The sequence below is a fragment of the Lates calcarifer genome, linkage group LG12 (assembly GCF_001640805.2).
Source record: "Lates calcarifer isolate ASB-BC8 linkage group LG12, TLL_Latcal_v3, whole genome shotgun sequence".
Lineage (NCBI taxonomy): Eukaryota > Metazoa > Chordata > Actinopteri > Centropomidae > Lates > Lates calcarifer.
In genome coordinates this window covers 14,832,126-14,844,413 of record NC_066844.1, presented here as the reverse complement: position 1 = coordinate 14,844,413, position 12,288 = coordinate 14,832,126, and the positions used below count along the sequence as shown (strand labels likewise).

At 40.3% G+C, this 12,288-nt stretch overlaps 2 protein-coding genes across 2 annotated transcripts; one reads left to right on the top strand and one right to left on the bottom strand.

Moving 5' to 3' along the window:
* Positions 1-1,056: 1,056 nt before the first annotated feature.
* On the bottom strand, positions 1,057-4,293 carry LOC108885677 (potassium channel subfamily K member 15-like). Its single transcript, XM_018680119.1, has 2 exons — positions 4,011-4,293; positions 1,057-2,006 (listed from the first exon to the last, which is right to left on the bottom strand). The coding sequence occupies exons 1-2, from the start codon at positions 4,291-4,293 to the stop codon at positions 1,057-1,059; spliced, it is 1,233 nt and encodes a 410-aa protein (XP_018535635.1).
* A 4,669-nt stretch (positions 4,294-8,962) lies between these two features.
* On the top strand, positions 8,963-12,037 carry LOC108885613 (opioid growth factor receptor-like). The gene is given in 9 exon segments (XM_018680028.2): positions 8,963-9,474; positions 9,773-9,835; positions 9,931-9,972; positions 10,048-10,102; positions 10,290-10,368; positions 10,448-10,514; positions 10,601-10,749; positions 10,856-10,952; positions 10,954-12,037. Coding segments are annotated over 9 exon segments (1,290 nt in total). The 5' UTR covers positions 8,963-8,997; the 3' UTR covers positions 11,215-12,037.
* Positions 12,038-12,288: the final 251 nt, after the last annotated feature.

Genomic DNA, 12,288 nt, shown 5'->3' with positions numbered 1-12,288 from the left:
CAATGCAGCCAATAGCTTAACAGCAAGTTTTTGACCCTCCAAGCCAAGATAAACCTCATGGCATTATCACCTGATGATATCAATAGGGTTATTTTGTCAGATTTTAGAAAGCTCCTCCATGACCACAGGTGATATTATACAACTGTTTTCACAGGCTGAGTAGTACTGGCCTTTATTTTTTTAAACATTTTTAACATTTTTTATTTTTAACATTTGGTGGACTACCCCTTTAAGTTATTTTTCAAAATAAATTGTATATGCTCTATAGTAACTTTTTTATTTTAAATATTTAAAATGTGAGGTTAAAGTTATTTTTCCTGTCTCAGTGGTTTGTATTAAAAATCTAATTTGAATAATAGAAATGCGTGAGTCAACCACATATCCAGGAAGGCAATTAAACTCTCATTTGGAGACATTTCTAATTTGCCACCATTTCAGTGCAACTGCTCATATTCCATTCTTTGTTGACACACTCATTCATCACAGAGGATGTGGTCTGGAAATAGCAGTTTTAACTGGATGTTGCCTTCACTGTACTGTATGTACGTGTCCATCTCCACTTTTCCACTGCACTTATCAATGGGGATTCAGATGTTACCTAGGGAACCAGCCAGAGCGACAGAGTGTACATTCCTATTAGAAGACAGCTATGATTACTGAGTGGAAATAACTGAAGGTCACAGGTAACGGTGCAGCAAAAAGTCTGACACCTAAAATATTCACATATTTTCTGGCAGCTGATCATACACTTCTTATAAATAACTTTATATAACATACACTGGGCAGTAATAATGAAAACATGGATTTAAATATATATCACATACTTTAATTTGTTTTGTTTTGTATTTTTTTTTTACACATTTTTATTTCAGCGGTAACCTTTCATTTAGAAAAATACATTATAAACTATATGATTTTTATAATATGTTACATTTTAACAGGTAATGCTACATTCATGACTGTGACGGTGGGAATCAGAGGGTTCTATCTGTTCTGTGTTGAAATCAAAAACTCCAAAACAAAGGACTCTTAGATTAAACTCAAGAGTTCACAGAGTTATAATGACTTCCTTCTAGTGTGAGGATCGTTCTTGCTCAGGTAGAGCACAGCGCTGCTGGGGGAAGTCTGCAACGACACAGTGCAGGAGCTGCATGAGGCTCGGTCCACTCTGTAGGAGATGGAGTTGTAAAAGACGGGGTTGCTGTGGCCGCACTCATGGTCACGATGAGCTGGAGGGGGGCTTTCGTAACTGTCCAGTCCGCAGCAGACACAAGAGAACAAGGCTCTGAGTCTGCTGGGTTCAGGGAGCACCCTCTGTTCAGATATTATAAGCCTGCGATCCTCTACGGGAGAAGGGAGTAGATTCATGCAGCTGGTGCCCCCTTCCATTGGCAGGCTCAGGTTGCACTGGCTGCTGTGTCCATCTTCTCTGTCCCTATCTGCCTCAGCTTCCGACAACTCCCTATCCCCTTGTGTGTCTTTAGGATGTGGCCCCCGCTCCCCTCCCTCTGCCTCAAGCCTCACATCAGGCTCATCTGAGCTCACAGTGAGGAACCTCAGGACCACCAGGTTAAGAAAGGCTCCAATCACTGTCAGCCCAACCAAAATGTACATAAAGCAGAAGGCCACGTAGGGGGGTCGCTTCTGGAGAGTGTCTTTTTTCTGCAGTGCTACAAAATCCCCAAAGCCGATGGTGGTGAGTGTGACGAAGCAGTAGTAGTAGGCGTTGAAGAAGGTCCAGTCCTCGAAATGGGAGAAGGCGGCGGCTCCGATACACAGAGTGCTCATGCAAGACAGCAGACCCACCAGGACCATGTTCCCCATGGACACATCCGTCTTCTGCAAGCCCAGGCCCTGCTTGGCTCTTCGCAAGAGGAAGCGGACAAAAGTGTTGATCCTCTCGCCCAGGCTCTGGAACATGACCAGTGTCAGAGGAATGCCCAAGACTGCGTAAAACATACAGAAGGCCTTGCCAGCATCAGTTCCAGGAGCAACGTGGCCATAACCTACAAAGTCACAGTATATTGCAAGTCACATAATATCAAGTACTGCTGTTTAATGTCCATTAACACTCACAGTCATCAAGATATACTACTGCTCACTTGAAATCTAGTGGAGGTCACCGTCAAATCTCTCTTAAAATTCTATCTCAAACACTACTTAAATCATGAGCTTTACAGCCAGCTGACTTTATGACGGGCAATTTATCTGTTTGTAAGATTAAACATAAATGAATCAATATTGTGATTCATGCTGGTTAAATGTCAAACTGCTCGTTGTGACAAAATCACAGAGAATTATCACCAAACTCTGCAGTTCTACACAGCTTTTTATCTCACTGTTTGAATTGCTCTCGTCAACACCCAAAGGCGGACATTTCCAGAAGAAGGCTGCAATAAAACAGCAGTACGCTATCTGGCTAAAGATAGCAACCAGCGGGTGAAGAAAGTCAAATATTTGTCTGCTTGTTTAACATTTCTCTGCCTTCTACTGGCCAAAAATTCATTAAGGCAACTTAACCTACAGGCAGAATGCACAGGTCTCTACATAAACATGTACATTGCGCTACTTAGCTGTTGGAAAATATAATGACAGTTCAGCTTCTTAATGTTGCATGCTCTACACATTCGCACAGGTGTTTTCACTCATTATTCACATATTAAGTAGTCCTCTGTTCAGGTTGAAGAAGGACTGAGGTCACCAAATTGTATGGATGATAAAAAAATGAAGGTGATCAACTAAGGTCACATTACAAACAAGTGGTTAATAACTGACCATGAACTTCTGAGGGAGGAAAAAACAAAACATTCACTTTCAAGCTTCCAATTTTACTTTGTTTTCATTCATTGGTTAAGTGATCCTCTACTCTTTAAGCTCTCAGTAAATACCCATTCAAACATTATCAAAAATAACCTGTAGTAGGTAACCAGTCTTTAAAAAACATGACTGCACATGTATTTGGGTAGTTGAGATCTGACAACAGTTTTGATCTGCTGTTGACAGTGCAATGTTGAGTGTTTTTATCAGGTAATTCAGCTGCTGTTGTACCATCATGCTGCTATTTTCTGCTAATCAAGGTGACATCTACAGGTAGATAAATATGAACATTTTAAACAGATATTCTACTCAAAATCCATGTTTGAGTGTCACCCACCCAGCCCATCCCATACAGTTGAAAGGAGAGCTTGTGGTTTAATCATCTGTGGAGGACAGGAAATGTGGTCATCTTGAATTACACTTAACAATGGATCACATTAGTGACTGGTTTTCACAGTGGGAAAAATATCTAAAAGATCATAGAAATTTTTCCTGCACCTTTCAGTTCTAATTCTCACATGGTTCTGTCAAGCTCCCTAGAAAGTTATATACCAGTAATGTGACAAGTGCTTCGAGTTTGACTAAGTTGTGCATGAGGATTATGATGACTGCATCAATATTACTGTTTGGAATTAAAATGACATGCTTATTGGTATGACTGTAGAGAAAATAAGTGCATTGGTCTGGATAATAAAGATTATGGGAAGGTTTGTTTCTTTTTTTCTGTTTTTACCGTGTAAAAACATGTAACTGTTGGAATCAAGTTTAACCTGCGTGAATCCACAGTGACCATAAGCTTTGTTTTCTGTGAAGGGGAACATTGCGAAACTTTTTACAGCCACCTTTCAATTCTACAGAGGTATCCAGAGTACCCATTTCAGTAATTTTACATGTCACAATAAAGATTGTTCATTAGTCATTGTCCACAAGTTGGTTTTCAGTGGCAAATCATGATAAACACTCTTCAGTCTCCATCTTGCAAACACATGCGCAACATTGTGTACTCACAACACCCTGTGTGCCTGTTCCTCTTCAAAGTGGCCCCTCTAACTTGGGGCCACTTTGACAAGACTCCCAAAGAGCGCCTCAGCACACACACACACACATTCAGAGACGCAGACATGCTGCTCGTCCTGTGTTCTAAGATAACAAGCACGCATAGTAAAACATACTGCAGCTACTGCTGTACTTGCCAATTGTGGTAATAACAGTGATGGCGAAATAAAAAGAGCCGGCGAACTTCCACTGCCTCCCGGGTCGGTGCGGCTCCGACAGGAGGACCACTTTCTCAATCTCCCTGTAGTCATCCTCGGTGAAGCCGTACTTTTTCTTCAGCTCGTTCAGCCTCTGCTCCAGCGTCTTTTTTCTTGAACTCTCACTTTCCGACTCCAGCGCGTCGAAGACGGCGGCTCCTATGAGCAGGTAGAAAATAATGGAGAGGATGAGAGAGAGGGTCCTGATGTTCTGCGTCTTCATCCTCAACTCCGGAGAGCGCACGCGGAGCGGAGGCAGAGGGGAGGGTGCTGCTGCTCTGAGGCACAGATGCACAGAGGACACAGGAGCATCCTCCGTGGCCTCTATTCATCTTCAACGAGTTGATGTGTTGAGGCCCTTTTGGCCTGCTAGTATTACCAAAGTAAATAGGTTGCGTGTTGAAATTGTAGCCTGTTCTATTAGCGCGTGATTAGGTGAAATGGCTCCAAACCTCGCGTGTCTGCAAGGGTTACCTGAGCTCAGCAGTAGGCAGCACCTTGACTTTCCACAGGATGTTAGTTTACCCTACTTAAAGGTGCTCACATGGCCTCATTTACTGTCCCTTAAAAATATCTGTAAAGTTTTTTTTGTTTTTGTTTTTTTTTACGGGTGCACTCACTCATATGTGCACTCTCCTCTGTCTGCAGAAGACAGTTTGTTTAAGTCCCCCTCCATTCAAAGTGTGTTTCTTGTTACTTAACTTGGATATTTGACCTTGACTGTGCAGAGTGATGTTTGTGCAGGGGTTGATACTAAAAGGCACATTCATCTGTTGAAGGAGGGAACTTTCTCTCAGCTCACCTTCAATCATCTAGTGTCTGACATTTTTGTTCAAACATTTTAAATGATTTGCTTATTCACATATTTTTATTATTATTATTATTATTATTTCTGTCCAGGGTGTACCCAGCCTCTCGCCCAATGCCATTGCTATAGCCTTCACAGTCACCAGATCTCAATCCATCATCCATGAACACCCATCAGAGATTTTGGATCCACATGTTTGACAGAGCTCTCCATCACCAGCATCAAAACACAAAATGAGGGAAAATCCCAGGAAGTGTGGTGTTTCGTCCCTCCAGTAGAGTTCCAGACACCTGTAGAATCAAAGCTAAGATGTGTTGAAGCTGTTCTGGCAGCACATGGTGGTCCAACACCTCACTGAGACACTTTGTGTTGTTTTTTCCTTTAATTTGTCACCTGTCTGCGTGTATGTGTACGCAACATAAGCAAATAAGTGAGGATCTTCAAGTTCAATATTCTGCCTTGGTATTGAACTAAGAGGATTATCTTTATAAAAACAAGTGATGTAGAAAAATGTGGATAATGAATTGCAGTAAAGAACGCCAAAAAACCTAGAACTTGGCTTGTCTGTAAATTTACAAGGCAGCCAAAGCAATAAAAAAAAAAAAGTTAGTTCTCGGTGATCATCACTTTCTCTCCCTCTTGTTTTAAACATTATCCCAGTATTTATGCTGAAAACTTTCTCAGACTGACTTTTTGAGCTGTTAATCACTGAGCCTGTGTTTGGAGAGGTTTGGGATACACAAGTGTCAGAGTGTCTATGTGTTGTGTCTGTGGCTGCCACAGAGAAGCACAGCAGAAACAGCTGGCCTTTCCAGACTCTACTCCCTTGATTATTTTGCCCTGTGAAGCGTTCATGTGTGGAGTATTCACAATACGCTCGGCTAAAGTATTGCTCTGAGCGATGAAGCATTAGCTGGTGGCAGCGCTGACCTTTATCAAGCACACTTAGTCGCTGAGCGATCCACCGAGCCGTCGTCATTAACTAAGTCCAACACAGAGACCGAGTGAGGGAGACAGTGGAGATGATTTGTGGGTATGTATCAGTTCAACTACACAGGAGCCTGGTTCGTGGAGCTTCACTGAGGTTTTCGGGGACATCTGCTGGGTTTTTTGCTCAGTGTCATGCTAATTGGGTTCACAACAGAGCAACCAGAAAATAGGCTGACTGCTGTAGCACCATGCTGCAAGTTATTTTACTTTCATATCCTCCATGAAGTTCCCATCTATTTCCAATTTGTGGGGCCTATTCATGCACTAAACCAGGCCATAAAGAGCCTGAGATCTGTCATTAAAATCCACATTTATTGCCTCCACTCCCTACAGAACATATGGCTATCTCTACACTGTTTTTATCTTGTAGAGACAGTACAGGACCTTATCCCGCTTTAGTAAGCATAAATGAATCTATTGCTGAGCAGATGTTAACAGTGTAGCATGCAGACAAGTCTTGATTTTCTCCATTGGCAGTGAGAGCAATTATCTCCTTTTGAAAGGAGCCCCTGAGAGATAATAGCCTCGCCAGAGTCCACTCAATGGCAGAATACAGTGCTTACATCAGTATTATTCAAGATCAATTCCTTATGGAAATTTCACATTGTGTGTAGGAAACAAAATACTGAACAAAAGAATGTTATAGCTATAAATAGAAACTTCAATTCAGCAGTATACTGTGTAATCACTGAGGAGGACAAGTGACTTTTTTTAATAAGGGCCCTGTGGTTTAACAACTCTCTCTATCCATGAAGTAATGATGCTGTATTATCTGATGTACTCATCTCATTTCTCCCTGCTCTTCAGGATGGTTCATACATTCCCTTTATCTTCCACAGGAAGACATTAAGAGCAGGATGTCCACTGACTGGAGTCGAGACTCTCATCTGTCCAAGTGCCATCCCCATAGAAAATGAGGCGGGGAAATATACTGCAAACATGATGCTATCTTTACACTGATAACAGCAGGTGACATAGATAAAGACAGTCCTTATGATGGTACTATAGTACAGACACATAATGTTTTTTTTCTGACATTAAAAAAGGCATCTCTTTTTATAGCATGTTTAAAAAATACAAAAACTTTACGTCCAGGAAAACGTCTCTTTGGTGTTATGGACGAAAACAGGCTTGAACTTTGCAGCTAATGTGAACAGTCCCCTGAGCCTTATTAGTCAAAAGGGCAGGGACATGGTCCTTAATTCCTCTACATCGCCTTCAGAGAGAGCTTCTGGTGTGAGCATGACTGTGATGACAGATGGTGTACTGTTTTTTTTTTTTTATATATATATATATATATATCATCTAGATCAGTGTTTTCTCAAATGACAGTAAAGTGTAGCTGACTGCAGTCTTTGTGTTTTGAAATGACAGTCATTGTGTTATTTTCGGTGCAAGATCACAGAGTGAAAATAAAAATCAGTCTGTGTTTTGGCAGCAGGGTAATTTCATCCTGTGAATATCCTGGTTACTAGACCTCTGTCTGTGTTGACCACATTTTAGGTACCAAATGAATTTGATAGAAAAAAATGAGATATTCACCAGTAATGATATGATATTATGCTTTAGATTTATTATTTTGATAACATCAGTAATGAGTTTCTATCTGACTTGAAATCTTGAATGGATGGATGGATAATGTAACAGGTGGTATGGTTGTAAATATGTAAATAAGTCTATGTTTTGAGTATAAAGATATTTAATAGGTTCAATCCATATACAGTATGATATGATTTGATGGATAAATTAATGGACTGTAATATCTTAGTGCACATTCAAGACTTCATCCCAGATTTGGGGTTAATGTATGAATAAAAGGACTGTAATATATTAAGGTATTTTAAATGTTTTGCCTGCACAATTTAAGGGGTTAAAACCCTGTCCCTGAATCTTAATTCAAAAATGAATTACTTTTCAGGTTTCAATCAAGGGAAGGTTTTTGATCAAAGCCTTAAATAATGTGGGAAATTAATTAAAATACCATAATATATGGCAATCCATGAATTATCACAGTAAGTCTCCTTAAAATACGTTTACTACAGTGAAATTACAGTTGGGTGTAGGTGTGCAGTGGGTTTAGGTGTAAATAAATGGAGTTGTAAGGTACATTTCATAAGGACAGAAAGATAAAGTCTTAGCTGCCCCAAACTCTATCAAACTCTGGATCTCAGATCATGGAGGAGTACAAATACCAGGGTGTTTACATCAATAATAAACTGGACTGGTCTCATAACACCAACGCCTTGTACAAGAAGGGCCGGAGGCGTCTCCACCTGCTGAGAAGACTGAGGTCCTTCGGAGTGTGCAGGTCACTGCTAAAGACATTTTATGACTCTGTGGTGGCCTCTGCTATCTTTTATGCAGTGGTCTGATGGAGCAGTGGATGCTCAGACTGAATAAGCTGGTCAGATGTGCCAGCTCTGTCCTGGACTGCTCTCTGGACTCCACTGAGGAGGTGGGTGAGAGGAGGATGTTGGCCAAGCTGACATCCATCATGGACAATCCCTCCCACCCCCTGCATGAGACTTTGGGAGACACGAGTAGCTCCTTCGCATCCGCAGTGGAAGAAGGAGCGCTTACCGCAGGTCATTTATTCCAACAGCCATCAGGCTGTACAACACCAGACTGACCCAACAATAAACCTGAAACTCTGGACTCCACTTTCTGGTCACTTTATTTGCACATAATTTCATCTACCTCAATGATTATCACCGTTTTTCCTATACTACGACCGCACATTTCACAACTGCACATTTCTGTTTAGCACAGAGATTTTTTAATGCTGATTGCTGCACTTGAACTTTTTTACCCTTCTGTGCCTTTCTTATATTTTATTTTTTTATTTTTCTAATTTTGTCAGTCTTGTTTCTCGGTGCTGTAACATAAAACATAAACATAAATTTCCAACAAGTCTATCTTATCTTATCTTATCTTATCTTATCTTATCTTATCTTATCTTATCTTATGTTTGTTCCACTGTCATGTGAAAACAAAAACTACTTCTGCTACTAAATCTGCTTCTTTATTCATGGGCGTTAACGTGTCGTCAAAGTTTCTTTTTACTGAGAAAAGAACTCCCAGATAAATGAAAGTGAAAGAGACGCTTCCTATACAGGACGTTACTCAGAGATGTATTTGCAATCATTGCTGTGTCGCCTCCGTAGACGAGTCGTGCTTATGATGGCCTGGATCGACCTCAGCCGAGTTAGGTATATTATTGAGTTGCTGTGGCGCAGCAGCCGGGGTTTCTTTTCTTGTCTTACAAGAGTATTTACTCCAATAGTTAGATTTGTGGGACGTTATGCGATAGTCTGGCGAGAGGATTGCGTAAATCGAGGTGAGCCTGAAATTACCGACGAAAACAGACTAGAAACGTCAGTTTCCCAGCAGAGGGTTCAGGAGTCTCACAGTGAGGGTCAGTACGCAGCCGCAGTCTCAAACAGAAGGTCTGAAGAAACCGAGCATACAGTTGATGAGTTTGACAGCGATGAGTACCGAGTTGAGACCACAGATGAGTTGTACTGTGGCTACGATTCAACCTGGGAGATCGAGGAGAATCAGGGGAACACATTCAGGAGCAGCAGGCGTCCAGCAGCGTCCAGATCTGTGAGTATACTTTACAGCACTGTAAGAGGAGGATACATGGAGGCCTGTGCACTGGAATCATTTCCTGTTTTTTTGTTTTGTTTTGTTTTGTTTTTTGAGAGTGACCTTATTGCATTACAATCTCATTCAAGGAAGTTGGGGGGGATTGATCATTATCAGTCAGTTGTTACATTGTCTACATTTTGATTTTCAGTGGTGTCTTAGCAAAATGTATGCAGTTGTGTTTATTATTAGAGCTACTATGATAAAAAAAATGTCTTGAATGTAAACTCATCTTCAGTTATTTTCGTTGTACCAGTACAAGTTTAGCAGATTTGAAAAGGCTGCCAGAGACATGCAGAACTACAGACATGACTACCCTGTAAGTTGCAAGCATGTACACACACACACACACACACACACACACACACTGCCACACTTTTAACCAAATAATGCCCACATTTCCCCCCCCCACAGTCCCAGTTCAGGCTGCAACAGTGGCACCAGCATATGCCTTCTGTAAGTACACCTCACACATGCTTAGCCCCTTGACTCAGTTATGACCCAGTAATAGTAATCTTCTTTGTTGAGCAGGATGACAAGCCTAATTTGGAATTCTACCTCGGAAGGAGGCCATCTTCACCTGACGGTAGGTCTACAGATGCTAGTCCATGGGTCTGTTGGTTGTACATTATACATTGTGATTTGTAAAGCTGCATCAAGAAAGGATTTTGTTTTGGTCAAGTATTAGCATCTGTGTAACTCACTTGATATACCGTATATTTAAATTTCAATTGAATGTACTTGGTTGACATTTCTGCATTTCTATTTATCAGGTATCTACATACACCATTTCCACAGTCAGTGGAAAGGAGATTATGACACACTGGAGTATGTACACACCTATATTCAGTGGTAAGTTACTCTGCAACCCCAGGTGTTATGTTCAGTTCCTGTTTATACAATTTATAATAATTTAAAAAAAATCTCAAAGGTTGTTCCCACTGCAAGAACCAGGGATGAACAATGAGGCCAGAACACTGACAAAAGAAGAAATACAGGTAAATTAATAAAACCAAGATACCAAGATAAAATATCTAAACAAAGTGCTTCAGGTATTCTGACAGAAGCTCTACCCTTCCGGCAGGATTTTCGTAATAGCAGCATTGCAAAGGAAAATCTGCTAAAGTCATATGAGCTCATGTTGGACTTCTATGGGATCACATTGTGTGATAAGAAAACAGGAGAAGTCAAGAGAGCCTCAAACTGGAGACAAAGATTCAACAACCTGAACAAGTGAACTGCCTCTGACTTTTTATAAAACATATGCAGTAATTCTCTGAAAGTAACGAAACTCTCTGAGTAACCTTTTATTTGGCTTTTTGCTGTTTGTCACCAACAGTCACACCCATAACAACCTGCGCATCACCCGCATCCTGAAGTGCCTGGGAACCCTGGGGTATCCCCACTACCAAGCCCCTCTGGTCCGCTTCTTCCTGCAAGGAGACTCTCATACAGGGAGAACTTCCTAATATCAAAGACAGTGTCCTCAGCTACTTTGTGTTTGCTGTCCTTGATAAGAAGCAACGCAGGAATCTCATCAAGTTTGCCTATTTGAATTATGAGCCTAAAGATGAGTTTGTGTGGTGCCCAAGGAAAATACAGATGAGGTGGTCAGGGTTGTTAGCTTCCAATTGTAAAAAAGGTGGTTGTAAGGTTGCACCAAGTCCTGTGTGTTCATACAGTGATGATGAAGATTAAGCTGTCAAAGTAGAAACTGTGTCTTAGATTTGGTAACAGTGTTGACAACCTGTTCTAAGACTCTGAAAACCAGAATGACTGCATAAGTAGAGCAAGTTACAATAGATTTGTCAGGGTCAAAGCAGGAAAAGACAGGCTAGTTATGATACATGCTGTGATCCACATGCATGCTATCTTTACATTTTTAATTTTCTCTTAATTAAGATTCAAATAGCACAGGATATCGATGCAAATGTGTTTGTTCACTTGAGTGTGATTTCTGGAATTTTATTCATATTTGTTGTTGTTTTATACTTTTTCACTTGTGCAGTCTGAAGTTGATGAAGAAGTTCAACTGCAGGGTGAGTGTTTGTGTGTTTGGATAGGTGGGACACATTAAGAATTTTAAGTCACTTGTATTATCTTTATTCAGTTTTTCTTATTCAGAGTCACATGTTGCCTTATGTCACACTTTTGCATTTAATCTTAATTAAGTAACAGTGTATATATTAATCTGATTAGATTTGCAGATTTTAGCACAGATTATGGCCAAAAATGTCAAATAATAGCTCTGCACTAGTAGTGCTGCATTTAAGGCCTGATCATTCCTGAAAAAAAAGGAGGAAGATGCTACTGAAGGTTCTGTGAGAGTTGTGGCATTGCCTTAACCTTAATCCTTAAGTAGGGAGCTGCTGTATTTTTCAAAGTTGTTAATCATTTATTAATCATTTTGTTCAAGCATTCTAAAAGGCTCTGATGTGTTTCTAGTAGAGCATTTTTAACATGCAGATAAGATTTTGATCATTCCTAGAAATTAAAAATAAAGAACTAGATTCTCCAAATATTTCTGCTTATCGTGTCTTTACTTATTCTTTTTGGTAGCTCCTGCAAGATGTAAGACTACATACATCTAGGATTACATTTAAGCCTTTGTTAATGACATTACATGTAATAATTTGATTTGTGCTGATACCACACCTGTTTTTCCATAAATGTGGATATAAATTGCAAAATAACCATGACTTATAATGCCACAAAGCAGTTAAATATTTTGGAAGTAAAGAACTTGGAACTGAGTTTTAATTCATAATATTT

Bases quoted from the DNA above. Each gene is read 5' to 3' on its own strand.
- LOC108885677 (XM_018680119.1), bottom strand. From the start codon at position 4,293: ATGAAGACGCAGAACATCAGGACCCTCTCTCTCATCCTCTCCATTATT. The intron at 2,007-4,010 runs GCAAGTACAGCA...GTGACTTTGTAG, and splicing joins CACTGTTATTACCACAATTG to GTTATGGCCACGTTGCTCCT.